This window comes from Mirounga leonina, unplaced genomic scaffold (assembly GCF_011800145.1).
Source record: "Mirounga leonina isolate KUSES-001 unplaced genomic scaffold, KU_Mleo_1.0 Mir_129, whole genome shotgun sequence".
Lineage (NCBI taxonomy): Eukaryota > Metazoa > Chordata > Mammalia > Carnivora > Phocidae > Mirounga > Mirounga leonina.
In genome coordinates, this window is record NW_023270323.1 from 36,273,839 (window position 1) to 36,295,154 (window position 21,316).

The window sequence follows — 21,316 nt, forward strand, 5'->3', positions numbered from 1 at the left end:
CTTGCGCTAACAAAAAGGAAATAGAGTTAAGTGAAAAGGCGTCACCAGATACCCCTTTTTAGCTGGTTCGCCCTCCAGCAAGCTCTCAGATGCTCTCTCTCGATTATTTTGTTTGCTGGTATCTGACCAGAGGATCAACTTCTGGAATTCCAGAGGGATCTTGGCTCCCATGGTCAGAATCTTTATGTTGTTGCAAGTTATAGAAGCTCCCTTCAGGTACTTTGAGCAAGAGAAAGGGAGGGTGAGGAGTGGTGATTCCAGCCTCTAGGGCACCTGGATCCAGGCACACAGTGTGGTCAGGACTCTGTTCTTGACTCTTGGCTCAATGTGTTGGTCTCATTTTTTTTTCCTTCTACCTCCGAAAGCTGCCGCCACACCTTAGGCAGCGCGTCCTTGGCAGCTCCAGGCTCACATTATTATCGCCCCTTGAAGACGCCAGAGCAGAGAGAGGGCTTCCCTTCTCCCTGCTGCACTGTCAGTCCCCTAGAAGGACTCGCACCCAGGTTGGGTCACCTGCCAGCCTCTGGGTCCCCCGTGTGGCTCGAGGGTGCATCATCCGCATGGGGCCCTCTGGTGGGAGTGAAATCAGGGTGATTCCAAAAAATGCCTGGGAGTAGAGGTGGGCAGAGACACCACCAGCCAACTGACCTTTACAGCTATAATTTCTGTTAGGACAGTGAAGGGGCGCCTGGATGGCTCAGTCAGTTAAGCGACTGCCTTTGGCTCAGGTCATGATCCCAGGGTCCTGGAATCGAGTCCTGCATTGGGCTCCCTGCTCTGCGGGAAGCCCGCTTCTCCCTCTCCCACTCCCCCTGCTTGTGTTCCCTCTCTTGCTGTGTCTCTCTCTCTGTCAAATAAATAAATAAAATCTTTTTAAAAAATTAAAAAAAAAATTAAAACAGTAAATGATAATGGTAATATTAGGAGAAACTCTTCAAAAATGTGTAAAAAGAGAGAGTTCAGAATCTCCCACCTTCTTCCACTCCCTGGAATAACCAGCGTTAACTGCCCCGGGTTTTATCTTTCTATGCCCTTACTTGTGCCCATACACCAACACATATGCCCAGTATGTGTGGTGAGGTAGGAATAGACTGAGCATATTACTGTGAAATTTGCTGTTCTCGATAAATACTTCATGGGCATCCCTCCAGGTCTGCTGCTTAATAACTACATGAGATTCCAAGTACGGGGGTACCATAATTATTAAACCGTTCCTGTATTGTTTCTGTTGTTTTCAGTTTTTGACCACCTTAAATAATATACAAGTATATATGTATATCCTATATGCAAGTGCTTTTATTTTTTCCCCCCGTAAAGGATAGTTTCCCCCAAAAGATACATGACTAGGTAGGTCAAAATATTTGTATTATGCTAGTTTTAATAGATGTTCTCAGATTACTTTCTAAATAGACTGTAGCAGTTCACACTCTCCCTGGTAGTGTATGGGAACCATTATCCTGCATCCTCACCAGCACTGAATATTGCCCAACTTTTTAATTTTTGTTAATGATGGATAAAAATATCCTTTCATTATTGCTTTAATTTCCTTGACTATGTTGAGGATTTTTTTTTTTTTTTAAGATTTTATTTATTTGACAGAGAGAGAGAGACAGTGAGAGAGGGAACACAAGCAGGGGGAGTGGGAGAGGGAGAAGCAGGCTTCCCGCCGAGCAGGGAGCCCGATGCGGGGCTCGATCCCAGGACCCTGGGATCATGACCTGAGCCGAAGGCAGCTGCTTAACCGACTGAGCCACCCAGGCGCCCCAAGGATATTTTTTTTTCACATTGTAATATTTAAATTTCTTTGTGGTTTGGCAATCTTTTTTTTAATTTTAATTTTTTTTAAAGATTTTATTTGAGGGCGCCTGGGTGGCTCAGTTGGTTAAGCGACTGCCTTCGGCTCAGGTCATGATCCTGGAGTCCCGGGATCGAGTTCCGCATCGGGCTCCCTGCTCGGCGGGGAGTCTGCTTCTCCCTCTCCCACTCCCCGTTTGTGTTCCCTCTCTCGCTGTGTCTTTCTCTGTCAAATAAATAAATAAAATCTTTAAAAAAAAAAAAAGATTTTATTTATTTGAGAGACAGACTGAGTGCAAGGGGGGTGGGGTGCAGAGGGAGAGGGAGAAGCAGACTCTCCATTGAGCAGGGAGCCCAAGCTGGGCTCGATCCCACGACGCTGAGATCATGACCTGAGCCGTAGGCGGACATACGGTGTATATTAGTTTCAGGTGTGCAATATAGTGATTCATCAGTTCCAGTCATCACCTGGTGCTCATCACAAATACATTCCTTAATCCCTATCACCTGTTTTACCCATTTCCCCCACCACCACCACCTCCCCTCTGGTAACCATCAGTTCTTTGTACTTAAGGGTCTGTAGGGGTACCTGCGTGGCTCAGTTGGTTAAGCATCCGACTCTTGATTGCACCTCGGGTCTTGATCTCAGGATTGTGATTTCAAGCACTGCGTTGGGCTCCATGCTGGGCATGGAACCTACTGTAAAAAAATAGTCTGTTTCAATTTGTCTTTTTTTTTCCCTTTGTTCCTTTGGTTTCTTAAATTCCACATACAAGTGAAATTATATGGTATTTGTCTTTCTCTGACTTATTTCGCTTAGCACAATACCCTCTAGCTCCATCCACGTCATTACAAATGGCAAGATTTCATTCTTTTTATGACTGAATAATATTCCATTGTGTGTGTATGTGTATACACCACATCTTTATCCATTTATCAATGGACACTTGGGCTGCTTCTATAATTTGGCTATTGTAAATAATGCTGCTATAAAGATAGGGGTGCGTGCATCCCCTTGAATTAGTGTTTCTGTATTTGGGGGGTAAATATCCAGCAGTGCACTTACTGGATCATAGGGTAGTTGTTCTTTTAACTTTTTGAGGACCCTCCATACAGTTTTCCACAGTGGCTGCACCAGTCTGCATTTCTACCAGCAGCGCATGAGGGTTCCATTTTCTCCACATCCTCGCCAACACTTGTTTCTTGTGGGTTTGACTTGAGGCCTTCTGACATGTCAGGTGGCATCTCATTGTAGTTTTGATTTGTATTTCCCTGATGATGAGTGATGTTGAGCATCTTTCATGTGTCTGTTGGCCATCCATGTCTTTTTTACAGAAATACCGTTCATGTCTTCTGCTCATTTTTAATTGGATTACTTGTTTTTTGGCTGTGGAGTTCTTTATATATTTTGAAGAGAATATTTTCATATTTGTGTTATATGAATTGCCTGTTCAAATATCTTTTACCCATTTTTCTGTTAGGTTGTTTCTAATTATTAGTGTCTGTGGCTTTTTGTACATGAGAGATATTGACCCTTTCTTGCGTATTACAAATATTTTTTTCCTAGACATTTTGTCTTTAATGGGTTACAGTGGCTGGGGATCTCAAAGTTTCGTCATAAACCTCTTCTGAAACTTCACCAAAAAGGCACAGCAAATATGTTCTATACTGCATAAATGTCCTTTAATGGTTTCCTGAAATTCAGTGAACCCCTTGAAATGTATTCACCTGTAAGAATCACACTATTTCATCCTGCTTCGGTAACCACTAGCACTTTTCATTATTAATTGTTTATCTGCAATAGCAGGATTTAGGAAGATGTTGTTGCAGCTAAAATACAAGCAGAGAGAGCTGAAATGACTTCCTGGATCTCCCTCTGATTCTCCCCCTAGTTGAACTCTCATGGCAAGCAGTGACTACTAGGCGTTTTTTTCTGCCTAGATTTCTAAGGTTCAAACTCTGAAGCACTTCCAGCCCATTGCACATCTGTCAAATTGTCTCAGAAGCCACTTTTCTCAGCCTGCATCCTTTTTTTTTTTTCCAAACTATAAAACATATTGATCAACAAACTCCCCTCACATAAGGGAGCAACAGAATGTGCCATATAAAAGTTTACCATGTAATAATTCTTGACATTTCTACATGTTTTCTATGTGGTGTGTAGCTTTTTACAATATATTAAAATATGAGCTCTGTTATATATAAATATTCACTTCCCAATCAAATGCTTGACAAGAACAGTTTCTCTGTATGAAGTGGATCAGGTTAACTGGCACAGAACGCTCCTTACCAGGAGTGACATAATCTGAGGACCAACAGTTCAGTTGCTGAGATTCAGTACCTCATGCAGTAGTGTTTTTCTGCTCTGGTCCCACACAAAGCTCTTAGAGAATTCTGAAACTCACTTAAGACCAGAGATATGTTACTTTGGCCATTGAATCAATACTTACACCACTGTTAAAACCATTTTCAAATATTTCAGAATCATGCACTAGCATGAACTGTTTTTGCCAGCTACTGGGGAAACAGAAGGAAAAAAGATGCCTACTAAGTTTATGTTTTGTCTTGCTAGCACTTCTGTGCGAAAAACACTAAGATACCTGGTTTTCTCTAATAGTTGCAATAGAGGGAAATCCCAGGGGGAAAAAGCAAGCAAGCAAAATCCAGGCATTCGAAATCAATAATGCTAGGGGTTTTTTTTTTATAGAGTAGGAGTTGGCCTAGATCCCTCGTGGTTTTCAGAGCCCCAGCCCTGGTGTCACACTGCAGAAAAAATAAAGAGTTGGTTTGAAGTTGAGACAAGCAGCTTAACGGCCTGTGGTGGGAGTGGGATCATGCAGGAAGAAGTAACACGCATGGGGAGTGTCCACACTGTCAGCTGGGCTTCTGGGACTCAGAATTTACTTAATAATGAAAGAAAATGAGAACTACCTGTGAGATTGCAAATCCTTTTTTCTAATTACAAGTAATATCGGTAAACATCAACCTAGCTCTTAAAGGTGGCCTGGGATGGAATAAACAAGCACTGCTTCGTGTATCCCTTTGATCTTTTTTAAACCCATCCTTGTCACAAGCTTTAAAATACTTGTACTCTGTGACTCAGCAATTCCACTTCTAGAAATTTATGCTAAGTGTGTATGTACAGAAGTTTTACAAGTAAATTTTATTTTTCCATAGATTTTTGTGTATTTTCCAGAGTTTATATTATGAACAGTTCATGAGGGGGGAAATTAGGACAGTGTTCACTATTACCCTCAAACCAAGGAAACAATGTCTTAACAACCCATCCCTATTCTCGTCATGACGCACAGGGGTGGGCAGCAGGCAGCTTTTGTCATAGGAGAACGGTGACAGCGTGTATTTGATAGGCGTTTTTGCTGACTGGTCCTTAGTAAATCGTTAGAATGAATCCTTAGCCCTCAGAACAAAAGGAATGTTTTGGACTCAACCTACTGTTTTCCATTACAGAGGTGGTTGTAGGACTTGGTCCCAAGAATCAAACCTAGCACTTGGTGACACAGTTTGTCAAACACGGCGTGGCAAGCAAGAAAAAGCACAGCAAAGACAGGCAGAATTTACAAGGGCATGAGTGAATGATGGTAGTCAGTGGCAGCAAAGTATGATGGTGTGTATTCCCCAAGCATGCAGAGAAATACATTAGTTTAAAATATATAAACTTTAGAGGGAAACTGATAGGAAGAAATAAAAGAAGATCTTTAATTATTCAGGAAAGAGTAATATGGAAATTGCTGGGTTTAATCCAGTTAGAAAGTCTAATGTATGCCCTGTACAGCTCTAAGAATGTGTCTACTTCCAAGTTGATAATTCAGTGCAGAAAACTCAAAAGACTATTTCCTTTTGTTTTTGTAGGTAAAAAGGGGTAACTATGGAGTTCAAAGGACAGAACTCTTGCCTGGTGACCGGGACAACCTGGCTATTCAGACCCGGGGTGGCCCAGAAAAGCATGAAGTCACTGGCTGGGTGCTGGTGAGTACCGAGGGTTGGCAAGGATTTCATTCCTAGGATTAGACTCAGCAAACCTGGCAAAGGTGCCAGACGTCCTGCCAAGCTGAAAGTACGTGCCCTGGCAGCCACACCTCTTTGGAACAGGCCTACCAGGAAACTGCTACTCCTCTTTCGGAGGGAACTTAAAAAAGAGCTGAGATTGGTTGAATGTTTTGGAAAAAACCAACAAATAAGAACTAATTTTTTTCTTTTAAGAATTCAAAGCAGGGGGCCCCTCGCTGGCTTAGCAGGTTAAGCTTCTGCCTTCGGCTCAGGTCATGATCCCGGAGTCCTGGGATCAAGCCCCACATCGAGGGAACCTCCTTCTCCCGCTCCCTCTGCCTGCAGCTCCCCCAAATAAATAAATAAAATCTTAAAAAAATAAATACAAAGCAGGGGCGCCTGGCTGGCACAGTCGGTAGAGCATGTGACTCTTGATCTCAGAGTCATGAACTCAAGCCCCATGTTGGGCCTAGAGCTTACTTTAAAACACACAAAAAAAATTCAAAGCAAAATCCTTACAGGGTACAAAATGGCCTGAGCATTAATTATTTTAATTAAGTTATTTTTACTTGACCTTTGATACTTCGAAATTGTACTTATACCCTATCAAGGTCTTCCTCAAACTGGTATGTGCACCTGTTCACAGTTCTTAAACTATGTAGTGTGATCAAAAGCTGTCCGTGCTGTGCCTTAGAGTGTGAATCCTCCCGGCAGAACACCGGGGGCAAGCTGTCCGTCTTGCAGCACAGAACCTGCACTCTTTCTGGCAATGTCTTTGCTGTGAATCCCCGATTCATCCTAAGAAATAATGACCTAACTGAAGCCACAGGGAAGAGAGGACTGCCATAGAGGAGCTAAAGATGCTTTTTTTCACAGGTATCTCCTCTCAGTAAGGAAGATGCTGGAGAATATGAGTGCCATGCATCCAATTCTCAAGGACAGGCTTCAGCATCGGCAAAAATTACAGTGTTTGATCCCTCACAATGAAATACCAGTGGAAAAAGGTAGGTAATAAATCTCACAACTATTTAAGGACTAGTGCTTTTGTTTAAGAACAGAACAGAACCAAGGATGAGAGTATCCGACATCATGGCTCTTATGAAATTGTTATTCACAAAGGCATGCCATCAAAATGGAGAGCACAGGGCTCTAAAAGAACATTTGGATGGTTAATGGAATGCTTCTGTTAGGACGATGATGCTTTCACCTTATCTCACATCTCAGTCTTGAACGGAATGGCTTCTATTTCCCCTCTCTATCCACATGGCAGTCTTCCTTGGTGTTGCAACTATTACATTAAATTTCCATTTTAAAGTAAATGATTGTAAAAAATAAATAAATAAATGAATGATTTGATTGTGAGCAATTCTGGTCCTTCACTTTGAGCTTTTATAAGAACAAGCCAGAAGGGAGAGTATACTGGCAAGGACCCAACTCTCTTCTTCACCATCAAAAAAGCTTCCTCTCAAGCACCTCTCCTAGCAGCGTCAGGGAAATGCTATTTTACATTTATATACTTCTCTTAGACCGATGTCTGAACTGGCTTCTCGTAAACCAAAAATTGAACAAAATTTACTATCCACATCTGCTGGCCCATCCCCCTGTGCAGATCGCTCACCTGCGGTATGGAAGGAGGAAGTATCAAGTAAACACAGGCTTGGTCAGACTCTCCTCGGCCAGGCTGTGTAAAGCCAGGTGATGAACAGCAGGAGCTCAGCGTCAAGTCATGTTTGCGTCTCAGCTCTGCCCCTAATTATCCTCCACTTGGAATGCTGAGTGAAAGCTTCATGGCCGAGGAAGTTCCTAAGCCTCTCTCCATCTCAACTTGCTTGTCTGTGAAACAAGCTCTTCCACTTCTGTTAACAAGGTCCATGGCTTATGCATAGCCCAGTACAACAAAATCCCATAGCTCACATTCCAAAGAGCATTCCACCCTCTCATTTGTACAGTTACTCACATACCCTTTATCCCCACATTTTAACATCTTCGTTTATTTGGAAATACTAAAAAGTACCTAAAGATCAGAAAGTCAACCACATCCATATCTGTAACTAATTTTCATCTTTTTCTTTAACTAGGTGAAGGTGCTGACCTATAAACCTGCAAAATATACCCGTCTGCATCACTGAAAGTCCTGGATAACTACAGCCCTGTTCTTGGCTAATAACCAGTTTCTTTTCCTCCAACCCACTAACGCTTAGTTATATTCACTGGTTTCACATAGAGGAAATCCAAAATAAAGATAACACATCAAGACTATCTACAAAAATTTATTGTCTATTTACAGAAGAAAAGCATGCATGTAATTAAAATCAATAAAATGCTTTCACAATGCAGTACTTTTTTTAAAAAAAAATCTTGAAGAAACAAATATTTACAAGTTATCTTGAGACTCTCTTAAAAGAGCTAAACACTCATCATTCGAGGTGCAATACTCATAGACATAAGTTCCTGAAACAGCAGTTTGCACGCGTAAGGCATTCGCACCAAAGAAATCTGGGGGGAGGAGAAAAAGGTAATTAGCAAAACTGTATTTGAAGTGACCCCACTTCCCTACCCCAGAAAGATATAAGGTTTTGGTATTGTAGATGATAAATAAGGGCTGGTAACACTCATCCTGCTACCTGGGCTTGTGGTTCTTTCTCCTGAGAGGCTTTGGTATTTCAGCCTTCCTGCCAGACATAATTTATATTCACCCTTCTCAAAAGATTTAAACTCCTTAATTTAAAATGTTTAAATTCCCTTGTACACATCCTTATTATTTCCAAAAGATGACCAGCTTAGAGAAATTATCCCACCAAAACTGGTTTTTAGAAAAAGCAAATTATCTTTTTCCTCATTTTAAACTAGGAATCTTTATACAGGTGTTATTCAAAATTGTGAAAATGCCAGTCTGTTCCACCACAATGAACCTGCCTGGATGATGAGACCAACATGGTTATATCCTAAACAAGTATCAACTGCCAATAAGGTCTACACACCTGGGTTTTATTGCGGCAGCCCCGGCATTCATACGTATGGGTCCTCGTGTTAGCAATCGCCATTATTCCACAAAGATTGCAAACATGAACCTGATATGGATCTGATGCCTCAAACAATCTTTCCCTTAAAAACTGGGCTGCCCCATGGGCAATCTGACAATCTCGTTCCATTTCTCCAAACCGCAGGCCACCATCACTGTTAAGGAACAAAGAACAGATTATTTTTATAAAGCAGCTTCTCCATGAATGAGTCTCCCAGGCAATCAAGCCTGAAATAAATGTACAGTGGCAAAAGTAATGGAAAGAACAGGTGAATGATAACAGGTTTCGCCAGTATGGAAGTGAAATGAAATGCATTGTTCAAATGGCCAAAAAGTGGATGGTGATGGCTTCCTTAACAGTCTCAATATACAAAATACATAAAACCAATGATTTTCTAATACCAAAAAACTTACCGGTCAACTCTGGAGGATGACAGACAACATTATTTTGAAAACTGGTAAAGAGAAAGAATCAAGCATTTATCCTGCCTATATGAACTATGTCACGAGATAAGCAGTTGAGGAAACAAAAGTTTCTCTCTCCAGCAGTATTCCAGCTATTAAGTGAAGAAATGATAAAATTAGAATCTCAACAATTTGCAGTCCCTATTTAATTAAGGGCTTCAAGTAATGATCATACATAACTGCTAAAATTGTAAGACACAACCAGATACTGGAAATATACAACACTGCCTATAAGTATTACTCCAAAAGAATGCAATCCTTCCATTTCATCAAAGCTCAAGACCTAATTAGCTGTTTATAAGACAAATAGAAATGTACAGCCCACGAATGCAATCAGCAAAATCCAGAGTCTGAGAAACCCTCCAGGGCAAACAATCCAGTTTCTTCAACAAATCAACTGCAAGGAAAAAAGGTTGGAGGGCAACCTATAGATTTAAAAACAAAACAAAACCCTTCACCTGCAAAGCACAGACGTATTTGTATCCTGATCGAAATCAACAAACCTATTTAAAAATTATCCAATCAGGAAAATTTGAACATCAGATACTTAATAATATCAAGGTTACAGGTGACCCCTGAACAACGCATAAGGGGCGCTGATAAATACAAATGATTCACTGATATGGTTTCAGATCCTACATCACAGCTAACCTTTAAGAAACTACAACTTTTGGCATAGCATCAAAAAATAATATCCACAGTCACCTAAACAGGTTATTAAAATATTCCTCCCTTTTCCAACCACATATCTATGTGAGATAGGATTTTCCTCATATACTTAAATATAAAAAATACTGCAATGGAATGAATGCAGAAGCAGATACAAGAATCCTGCTGTCTTCTAGTAAGCCTGCTCATTAAAAAGATTTGCAGGGGCGCCTGGGGGGCTCAGTTGGTTAAGAGACTGCCTTCAGCTCAGTCATGATCTCGGGGTCCTGGGAATGAGTCCCACATCGGGCTCCCTGCTCAGCAGAGAGTCTACCTTTTAAGGGCATTAAGGAGGGCATGTGATATGATGAGTGTTATATGCAACTGATGAGTTACTGAACTCTACATCTGAAATTAATGATGTACTATATGTTGGATAATTGAATTAACATTAAAAAAAATTTAAAGATTTGCAGGCGCCTGGGTGGCTCAGTTGGTTAAGCAACTGCCTTCGGCTCAAGTCATGATCCTGGAGTCCCCGGATCGAGTCCCACATCGGGCTCCCTGCTCAGCAGGGAGTCTCTGCTTCTCCCTCTGACCCTCCTCCCTCTCATGCTCTCTGTCTCTCATTCTCTCTCTCGCAAATAAATAAAAAACTAAAAAAAAAAAATTTAAAGATTTGCAAAAAGGTAAACCAATGTCACTCATCACTAAATTTATTTGGTAAATATATTTTCCATTAAAAGTTATTTATGTCAATGTGCAACGGGCTTATTTTTTTAAGATTTATTTGAGAGAGAGAGCATGCACATGCACACAAGCAGGGGGAGGGATAGAAGGAGAGAGAATCCTCAAGCAGACTCTCCACTGAGCACAGAGCCCAAGGCAGGGCTCGATCCCAGCACCCTGAGATCATGACCCGAGCTGAAAAGAGTCAGATGCTCAACCAACCAAGCCACCAGGTGCCCCCTTATTAGTGTTATTTTTTAATAAATTAATATTTTAAGTCTTAGTTTTAACTTCTAACATGATTAACATCAATAGATACAACTCAAACAAAAGCTCTGAGGGGTCCTGGAACCAAGAAATTTGAGAACCACTCTTTCGTAAATACATGCCAAAATATGTTTATAGAAGAAACTGATGCCTAGGCTTTGCTCAAAAATAATCAGGAGTTGGTAGGAGTGGGGAGGTAAATGTAATAAGGTTGGCCATTCATAATTATTGATGTGGAGTGACAGGCACATGGGGGGTTTCATTATACCATTATCTCTATTTTTGTATGTGTTTGACATTTTTCATTTAAAAAAGGCTAGTTAATAATAACAATGATGGTGATGCAGCTCTCTTACCGAGATCTACCTTCCATGGGCTGTCTATTAAGGATCTGAATAGGTCCCCTGGCACGAGAATGAATCTTATCATCCACCATATGCTTCAAACGCTGGTAATATGTGGGGCCAATAAAAATCTGTGATGTGATTTTTCGACCAGTGAACCCATTGTACAGGACCTGAAACAGATTTTGACGTACAGACTTAAAAATATTAAATATATGTGCACAGACTATATGATTTCATTTATATGAAAACTGAAAGACAAAATTAATATAAAATCAAGAGACTGTTTACCTTGGGGTTGGGGTGGGGATAGTAAATGGAAGGAGACATGAGGGGGCATCTAGGCCTAAAAGCGTTCTGGTAATTTTCAAGATCTGGGTGCCAGTCACACAGGTGTGTTCACTTTGTGTGAAATAAATTCATCAAGCTGTACAATTATGATTTGTGCACATATTTAAAGCATGCATCATACTTTAAGAGAATTTATTTTTTTAAAAAATGAAACTACACACATATAAAAAATAGACACAGCTACTAATGTAAGAGCAAACATACCTCATTTCCTCTAAGATGGTAGCCATAATCAGATAATAGATTAGAAATCTTCTGCACATTAACAGCATCATTAAATGGAGTGGCATCACCAATTTCACCCTTGTTAGCGGATACCTTTTTTTAAAAAAAGTAGTCTTTAAAAACTGAATCCTTCTGTCATCTCTTATAAGTCTTTATCAATAAAAATATTCAATTTTAAAAAGCCTTTCTATATAGGGAAGATTTTGAACATAAAAATCTATGTTATGGAAAGCCGTAATATTTTAAGTTTCATTTTAACATCTTAAATGAAATACTATTTATAACAAACTAATCTACTGAAAAAATTAAAACAACTCAATTATAAGCTTTCAAAAAGGAAGCTATCCATAAGACCAGATAAAAAAAGAATGAGACTCCCAACTAGTTCCTATGGCTCAAAGAAAATGACATTTTAATGCCGTAAAACCAAGTCTCCCATGTGTTAGGATATAGCCATTCTACCTGAACAAGATACTTAAAAATAGATAACCTCCACTGAAAGATGCATGAATATAGCTAATAATATAGCTATACAATTATTAAGTTCACACTGAACTAACCACCAATGAATTAACTCCTCATCTACGGATTCTTTTCCCCATCTACTGGTTCTTTTTGAACCAGTCAAAAGGATAACCATATATGTATGCAGAGATTGGATGTAGTAAATTTTACAAAAATTCTGACTTAACCAAAACTTCACAAGTTTTTGCTGGGGGAAAAAAACCCACTACAATCATAACCAACTTAAAAGCAGGAAAGTAAGTATCATACTAGCTTTTTCCAACAAAGAACCCAGACTCAAATATGAGAGAAATCACCTATCATCATTTTGGAAGAAACATCAGTTTAGAACATATATTTTTAAGATATTTTCTTACCTTCCCTTGAAGACATTCAATCAAGTGACCAATAGTCATGCGAGAGGGAATGGCATGGGGATTTATGATGATATCAGGGGTGATACCCTCACAGGTGAAAGGCATATCCTAGAAAGAAATTTTTAAAAGGAGACAACTCCCTTAACTACAAAGCTGGAACTGATCCCCCCTCCTCCGAAGTTTTCTATGTCCGCAATTCTGTTCAACATGCTCTGCTCATATTCTTATTCAACACTAAAAAGTCAAGCCTCTATCACCTTTGCACTTTTAAGTTAAAGCAAATTTTGATTCAATAAAATGTTAAACAGAACTTTGGGTTGGGGTAAGGGAGATACAAGATACCTACCTCTTGTCTGTACTGAATACCACAAGTACCCTTTTGACCATGTCGACTAGCAAATTTGTCTCCAATTTGTGGAATTCTAACAGAGCGGACCTGAATTCATATAAAAATAGATTAATTAACTTAAGCCAAACTGGTTTACTTTTTTTTTTTTTGGTAGGCAGCAAAGCAAGTTTATTGAGTGATAGTACGAAGCTCCCAAAGAGGGAGGGGACCTGAGAAGGTTGCCCTGGTTTACTTTTTATAAACAGCAATTTGAAAAAGCTACACTCACCCTTATTTTACAAAATTTATATCCTTCCTGGTTGAGAGTTACCATAACCTGATCCACAATGCCCGTCTCACTAGTTCTCAGAAATGTGCTACAGTCTCTCTTGGTATAGCGTCTATTAGTGCCCTCCAATTCATCTTCATTTTCAGGCAAGGTGACTGTTTTGCCTATAATAACATCATCTCCTGATACGCGGACTCCAGGAGCTATCAAACCATCATCGTCCAGCTTGTCATAAATGGCATGCCTCATACCTATGAGGAAAAAGACATGGAATTTTCTGAAATGGTACTACTATATAAAGTACTTAAAATGTCACATAATCCGGGGCACCTGGGTGGCTCAGTTGGTTAAGCATCTGCCTTCAGCTCAGGTCATGATCTCAGGGTCCTGGGACTGAGCCCTGCGTCGGGCTCCCGGCTCAGTGGGGAGTGTGCTTCTCCCTCTGGCCCTCCCCGCCACTTGTGCACGTGCATGCTCTTTCTCAAATAAATAAAATCTTAGAAAAGTCACATAAACCCTCCAAAAGATTAAAACCAAATATATAAATCAGTTCCAAGTCAGAGAGAAGTTCATAGGAATCTTTAACACCATGAACCATTTGTAGTAATAATACAATGCTCTTATTCCAAATACTACAAACTATTATGAAATTCTAAAAAACCACTGGACTGAGCACTGGAAAATCAGACTATCTATATGCTGGGTGATTTTGGATAAGGGTGTTGCCATCTTCTGATCTCTTTTTTACATGAAAAAGAATATGCCTGGGGCGCCTGGGTGGCTCAGTTGTTAAGCGTCTGCCTTCAGCTCAGGTCATGATCCCAGGGTCCTGGGATGGAGCCCTGCATCGGGCTCCCTGCTCCGAGGGAAGCCTGCTTCCCCCTCCCACTCCCCTGCTTGTGTTCCCTCTCTCACTGTATCTCTGTCAAATAAATAAATAAAATCTTTAAAAAAAAAGAATATGCCCTCGGAGGGCCTAGGTGGCACAGTTAAGTATCTGACTCTTGGTTTCAGCTCAGTTCTGATCTCAGGGTCATGAGATCAAGCCGTGAGTCCTGCTCTGTGGCGAGTCAGCTTGGTTTTCTCTCTCCCTTTTCTTCTGCCCCTCCCCCCTGTGCTCATGCTCTCTCTTACTGAAATAAATAAATCTTTAAAAAAGAAAAGAAAAAGAATATGCCCTCTACGCATATCCTCACACAGAAATTTTGAATTTCATCTTATGTAATCTTAACTCCACTGGACATCAATTCACTACTACACAGAACCACCCACAGGAAACGGAGTAATAGAAAGATGACTTAAAAAACAAACATATTTTACTTCACACAATACCATTAGAAGTCAAAACTAGCAGATACACATATTTCCCTGGGATATCCCATCCATCCCACTGCATATACCGTTTTTAAGTGTCTGTGAAAATTCTAACTAGATAATAAGTTTGAGTTTTCTAGAAGAAACAAAAAGTGCTAGGTATCACCTCGTTTATCTGTTAAATGTATACAAATATTGTGGCTAGACAAATATTATGGTCACACTCCAGTGTGGAGGTGGGGGGGAAGTTCCCATGCAAACACATAAACGGAGGGAGAGTTCAGAGTACAAGTAAGAAGGGCTGTAGTGTATCCCATGAAATTACATGACCTCTCTGATCTCCTAAATACCCTCTTCAATGCAGGATCTACCAGGATGGAAGGACCGTAACAAGCCAACTCCTATGTGCAGACTTTTGGCAAACACACCTTTTCTTATATATAGGCTCTAAGAATAACATGAAATCATACTCCCATGTGACAGGGGGCAGGGGAAGGTATTAATTAGGACAACCATGAATGCTGACTTTAAATTCCATAATTTAAATGTCAGTATCACTTACCCTGGCATGTTTCACGAGTTGGCTTCTCAAAAACTTCTTCTTGATCAAATCCTTTTTTAGATTCCTGTTCTTTATATGATCGATAGAAGACAGACCTAAAAACACATGGTTATAAAGGTAACTTCTATTTTCCTCTTTATAAAAGAGCTTAGAACATACCGATAATTTGCACTTAATTGATACTTGGGAGACAATTTAAACCATTAATCTAGGACAAGAGTTTACTATATTGAAAGTTAAGTCTTAAATGCTGTTACATGGGCCACACATGTAGCATTTGACCTGTAATCTTAACAGCTGGATTATATGTGAGAACAGGAAGGACCTGAGGTCATTAACTGCAACCTCCTACCTAAAATAAGGATCCCTTCCATAATAACCCTCAGAGATGGTCACTCAGGATCTGCTCCAATATTTCTAGTGAGAAATTTATGATATTAAGCTATCATGCCCACCCTCTGGTCCTAGTGCTATCCTCTGACACTATACAGAAAAAAATCCATCTTCTAAATTTCCAGTTTTTAACCAATCTTCATACGCTATGTATTTGAGATTGTCAATAAAATAATTGAAGGACAATTTTAAAAAGATTGAAAAAAACCAACAGTTATTTATGGGTCCTAAGATTAATAGGTTTATTTTTATTTCTTTAGACATTTCTGTATTATATGAATGCAAACACATATTTGCTTACCAAAAAAGTGGGGGGTAAGGACCTCAAAATATTAGCATCTGAAAATCCTGAGACACAAGAAATAGTGTCTTCAGTCATTCATGACATCAACCAGGCCTCCTGTTTTCTGGAATAAGGCACTGATTTCACCACACTAAACTCTATACAGATATCTATAGAACAGTATGTGCTTGCCAGATATCCACAAAGCTTCATGAATGGAGGCAAAAGAGTAAATATCTTAACAGAAAATTTTCTCTGTTGTCGGATCAAAATTTCCTCCAGCCTGACCTTCAAAACCACCAAGAAGTTTGGATACATACAAGCCAAACCTATTTTTCAAGAACTTTTTTCTTTTTTTTTTTAAGAACTTTTTTTATTGAAGTATTAATGTTTGCACCGTATCTGTGTTTTGACAACTACTGTAAACAGCTGACCTGAAAAAGCCTCTGTCTACAGCTGAACGATTCATGATAACAGAGTCTTCTTGGTTATATCCCGTGTACGATGCAATGGCCACAATGGAATTGATACCTGTAAGTGCACATAAGAGCATACATTATAAGCCTCATCTGGGAAACAAAGAAAAGATTGTTCCTTTCTTTTATTTCTGAAAAGTTAAAAATTCCGTAAGTTTTTTATTCCTGGTACCACTACCACAATTTACAGGGCAATATACCTGATATAATGAAAAGAAAAAGAAAAAGGCAAAGCTACAAGAGATAAAAGACCTCAGGAATGTACATCTAGGGGCACCTGGCTGGCTCAGTCAGTAGAGCAAGCGAATTGATTTCAGGGTCATGAGTTCGAGCCCCACATTGGGTGTAGAGATTACTTAAAATCTTTAAAAAAAAAAAAAAAAACAGGGCGCCTGGGTGGCTCAGTTGGTTGGGCGACTGCCTTCGGCTCAGGTCATGGTCCCGGAGTCCTGGGATCGAGTCCCACATCGGGCTCCCGGCTCAGCAGGGAGCCTGCTTCTCCCTCTGACCCTCTCCCCTCTCGTGCTGTTTCTCTCTCTCTCTCAAATAAATAAATAAATAAAATCTTTAAAAAAAACAAACAAAACAAAAGAGGAATGTACATCTAATTGACACTAGATTGCATTAAGCAACAGCTGCACTGCACGTCTTGCAAACTGTGGCTATGATGGTCCTGAACAAGAAAGGTTTCCTATTTAAGCTGCAGCAACTTTTCTGACAGTGGATCATCATTCCTTCTGTGGCAGATTTTTACAATTCCTTTAATGCACTTGGGACAACTATCTCAAAGCAACCTACAGCTTTCCTGACAACTCGCTCGCTCTCCTGCTAAGAACTGTAGCCCTTTTCTTCTGAGTTCTTTTAGAAACTTCTGCTACCATATCCACCACTTCCACCACCAGATCCATAACCACTACCATAGGGGCTACCCAAGCTTCTTCCACCAAAACTGCCCCCCTTCACGGGTCCATATTTGACTGCTGTTGTCCGCTGTAAATTCCAAAATCACTGTAGTTCCCACCACCACCATAGTTACCTCCTCCAAAATATCCCCCTTCACTATAACCACCATTTCTTCCACCAACGCCACCATAACCACCTCCTTTGGTGTCCATATCCTGGGCCCACTGCCACCACAGCCTCCTCTACTGCTATAACCAGGACCACCACTACCATCGCCACCATCCTCTATAACTACCTCTGCTGCCACCACCATAGCCTCCTTTTCCACCGAAGTTTCCTCCATCACCCGTGAAGTAGCCACATCCACCTCTATGACCTCTTTGTGATCCAGCAGACTGCATTTCTTGTTTAGAAAGAGCCTTTTTCACTTCACAATTATGCATGTTAATAGTGTGGTATTTCCGAACTACAATTTTGTCATCAACTGTATCACGATCATCAAGTTACAAAACCAGGGGTGCCTGGGTGGTTCAGTCGTTAAGCGTCTGCCTTCTGCTCAGGTCATGATCCCAGAGTCCTGGAATCGAGCCCCGCATCGGGCTCCCTGCTCAGAGGGAAGCCTGCTTCTCCCTCTCCCCCTCCCCCTGCTTGTGTTCCCTCTCTGGCTATGTCTCTCTCTGTCAAATAAATAAGTAAAATCTTTAAAAAAGAAAAAAGTTTCCTGAGATTAAGAATTCCTCATATCAGTGAGGTCATATGATACATGTCTTTCTCTGAATGACTTATTTCGCTCAGCATAACACCCTCCAGTTCCAACCACATCGTTGCAAATGGCAAGGTCTCATTCCTTTTGATGGTTGCATAATATTCCATTGTATATATATATACCACATCTTCTTTATCCATTCATCTGTCGATGGACAGTGGTGGGGGGTGGGAGGGATGGGGTGTCTGGGTGATACACACTGAGGAGTGTATGTGCTATGGTGAGCACTGTGAATTGTGCAGGACTGTTGAATCACAGATCTGTACCTCTGAAACAAATAATATATGTTAAAAAAAAAAGAAGAAGAAGAAGATAGCAGGAGGGGGGAAATCGGAGGGGGAGACGAACCATGAGAGACTATGGACTCTGAGAAACAAACTGAGGGTTCTAGAGGGGAGGGGGGTGATAGGATGGTTAGCCTGGTGATGGGTATTAAAGAGGGCACGTTCTGCATGGAGCACTGGGTGTTATACACAAACAATGAATCATGGAACACTACATCAAAAACTAATGATGTAATGTATGGTGATTAACATAACAATAAAATTAAAAATAAACAAACAAACATGGAGAAAAAAATAAAAAAACAAAAAGTTACAAAAGCAAATCCTCTCCTTTTTCATCTCTTCCTGTCTTCCATAACTTCTATGGTTTCAATCTTGCCATACTTTTTTTTTTTTTTTTTAATATTTAAGTAGTATCTACACCCAACAGGGGACTCAAACTCACAACCCCGGGATCAAGAGTTGCACGCTCCTCCAACTGAGCCACCCAGGTGCCCCCAGAGTTTTGTTTTTAACTTGAATTCATTTCTAACACTTTAAAAAGTAAATCTACACAAAAGCTTAGAATTCAAACTTTTCTTACAAAATCAGATCTGGCATCACTGGGCCCACTTATACACATCACAACCATAGCTGAAGCTGAACAGAGCTAACCCCAATGGAAAGGCAAACCTCTCTTTAACTCACCAATCCTGCCTAACCATGTAGGAGTTTGTGGCTGCAAGCCCTTTTAAAAAATAACACTAAATACTTTGTGCTAAATATAACCTTGACTGCTCTCTACAAAAGAAGAATCATACTAACAAGAGGGCATTTGTTCTTCTGAGCACCTTGCTGGGTTTGTATATTTAAATTTGAAGCTAAAATGCTCTGCTTGGGGAGGAAAAGGAGTGTGAAATTCTCCAAGGAAAGGGCAATGTCAGGGAAGTGGACACTGGATAAAACCCTAGTAGCAGGCAAGGCCTTCAGAGAATCAGAAAAGTCAAATACATAGTCACTCCTCAGGTGTGCAATGAAAGCTCCTCCTGAAATCTAAATGATTTCCTCTATGAAATCTTTAGTAGCATCCACATTGGTCACCATGCTTTTGTGTGGATTCTTTGGGAGAACTAGAAGAATTTTAAGTTTCACAAATGATCAAGCAGCATAATGCAAGGAAAATACATAAAGATGCAGGTTCCTGGGCGCCTGGGTGGCTCAGTTGGTTAAGCGACTGCCTTCGGCTCAGGTCATGATCCTGGAGTCCCGGGATCGAGTCCCGCATCGGGCTCCCTGCTCAGCAGGGGTCTGCTTCTCCCTCTGACCCTCTTCCCTCTCGTGCTCTCTGTCTCTCATTCTCTCTCTCTCAAATAAATAAATTAAATTAAATGAAAAAAAAAAAAAGATGCAGGTTCCTAAAGGCAGGGGAGGCTCTGAAAAGTGAGGAATTTGCAGAAATCTCAGGGTCTTGGGAGATGTGATATGATCCTACTACTAAGGAAGCCAGCAGTAGGGCATATATCACATCTGTGATACATTAAACAGGCAAGACATCCCCAGCACGTCCTCACATTTTGGTGGAGCACCACCTATGCCCCACACCTTTTTCCAGGTGATGCAGCCTATAGGTGCTCAACTGTCTTGGCCTTGTGAGGCTTTCCTGTCTCTTCTGTGACAATTCCTGGATCACCCACATATGTTACATCAACTAGAGCCCAGGAGGCAGCCCCTTCCTTCCCAGAACCTTTATCCAAGGTATCTGGGCAAGACTAAGAGATCAGCTAAATTTAGCTAAAAATGGTTAACTTCTTAATTATGCTTCTTATAGTTTTTTCTTAAAAGCCCCAAATCAAGATGCAATGTAACAGAAAAGGCACAAGAGAGAGAGATGGGAGGAAAAGGTCTACATTTGGTCAAAAAGGAAAAACACAGGCCAGAGTCTAATTTCTGGACTTCTATTTCTTAAGTTGTGTAACTTTGGGCAAATAACTTAACCTTTCGAATCCTGTCTCCACAGTTGTAAAACAGAGATGATACCACCACCGCTATTTCTAATCAGTTAACATTTACTCCTCCCTTATTAACTACCAGGCACTAAGCCATGAGTTTTAAGCGGACTTAACCATTTAACCATCACAAAAGCTTTATGAGGTAGGTACTACTATTATTTTCATTTTGCAATTGAAAAAATACCAAAATGCTTTTATGATCCTTAGAAATAACATGTGTAAAGCACCTGGATGGTGTTTCACACAAACTCAATGCTCAATAAATATTAGTAACTTCGATAAAAATATCTGTGAGCTAAGGGGCTCTTGGGTGGCTCAGTCGGTTGAGCAGCTGACTCTTGATTTCAGCTCAAGTCAAGATGTCAGGGTCCTGGGATCGAGCCCCAAGTCTGGCTCTGCACTCAGCAAGGAGTCTGCTTCAGGATTCTCTCTCCCTCTGCCCCCCTTCACTCACTCTCTAAAATAAATAAATCTTAAAAAAAAAAAATAATCTGTGAGCTAAAGGACTATAAAAATGTGAAATCTAGGATTACAACCCACCTGTTAAGACAGGTTCACACCCTTCCTGCCACTTTGTTCTCACCCACTTCAAACCTCAGCTCAGCACCGAGGAAGCTCTAAATCTCTAGACATACTTTAAGTCAAGATGAGATTCTGTCACAAGGATTTTTGCTCCCAGATGATGTCAACCAAGGTAACAGTACACTACAGAAACAGGAATGATACTCATCAAAAAGACATTCCTTGGGCGCCTGGGTGGCTCAGTTGGTTAAGCGACTGCCTTCGGCTCAGGTCATGATCCTGGAGTCCCTGGATCGAGTCCCGCATTGGGCTCCCTGCTCAGCAGGAAGTCTGCTTCTCCCTCTGACGTCCCCCCTCTCATGTGCTCTCTCTCATTCTCTCTCTCTCAAATAAATAAATAAAATCTTTAAAAAAAAAAAAAAAAAGACATTCCTTAAAATAACTTGATTAGCCCCAACCCCTCGGTCAGGGCTC

General features: G+C 40.6%; 2 protein-coding genes across 3 annotated transcripts in view; one reads left to right on the forward strand and one right to left on the reverse strand.

Moving 5' to 3' along the window:
• IGFBP7 (insulin like growth factor binding protein 7) overlaps window positions 1-8,138 on the forward strand; it is a 71,625-nt gene extending 63,487 nt beyond the window's left edge. The window contains exons 3-5 of the mRNA XM_035004907.1: window positions 5,665-5,781; window positions 6,679-6,806; window positions 7,881-8,138. Of these exons, the coding sequence (XP_034860798.1) occupies window positions 5,665-5,781; window positions 6,679-6,789 (228 nt within the window). The 3' untranslated portion in view covers window positions 6,790-6,806; window positions 7,881-8,138. The remainder of the gene's footprint in view (window positions 1-5,664; window positions 5,782-6,678; window positions 6,807-7,880) is intronic.
• The window catches only part of POLR2B (RNA polymerase II subunit B), a 47,651-nt gene continuing 34,392 nt past the window's right edge, over window positions 8,058-21,316 (reverse strand). For both annotated transcript variants that reach the window (XM_035004904.1, XM_035004903.1), the window contains exons 17-25: window positions 16,338-16,434; window positions 15,228-15,322; window positions 13,352-13,602; window positions 13,081-13,170; window positions 12,735-12,842; window positions 11,833-11,946; window positions 11,290-11,450; window positions 8,784-8,979; window positions 8,058-8,298 (exon numbers count right to left, since the gene is read on the reverse strand). In XM_035004904.1, the coding sequence (XP_034860795.1) occupies window positions 8,209-8,298; window positions 8,784-8,979; window positions 11,290-11,450; window positions 11,833-11,946; window positions 12,735-12,842; window positions 13,081-13,170; window positions 13,352-13,602; window positions 15,228-15,322; window positions 16,338-16,434 (1,202 nt within the window). In that variant the 3' untranslated portion in view covers window positions 8,058-8,208. The remainder of the gene's footprint in view (window positions 8,299-8,783; window positions 8,980-11,289; window positions 11,451-11,832; window positions 11,947-12,734; window positions 12,843-13,080; window positions 13,171-13,351; window positions 13,603-15,227; window positions 15,323-16,337; window positions 16,435-21,316) is intronic.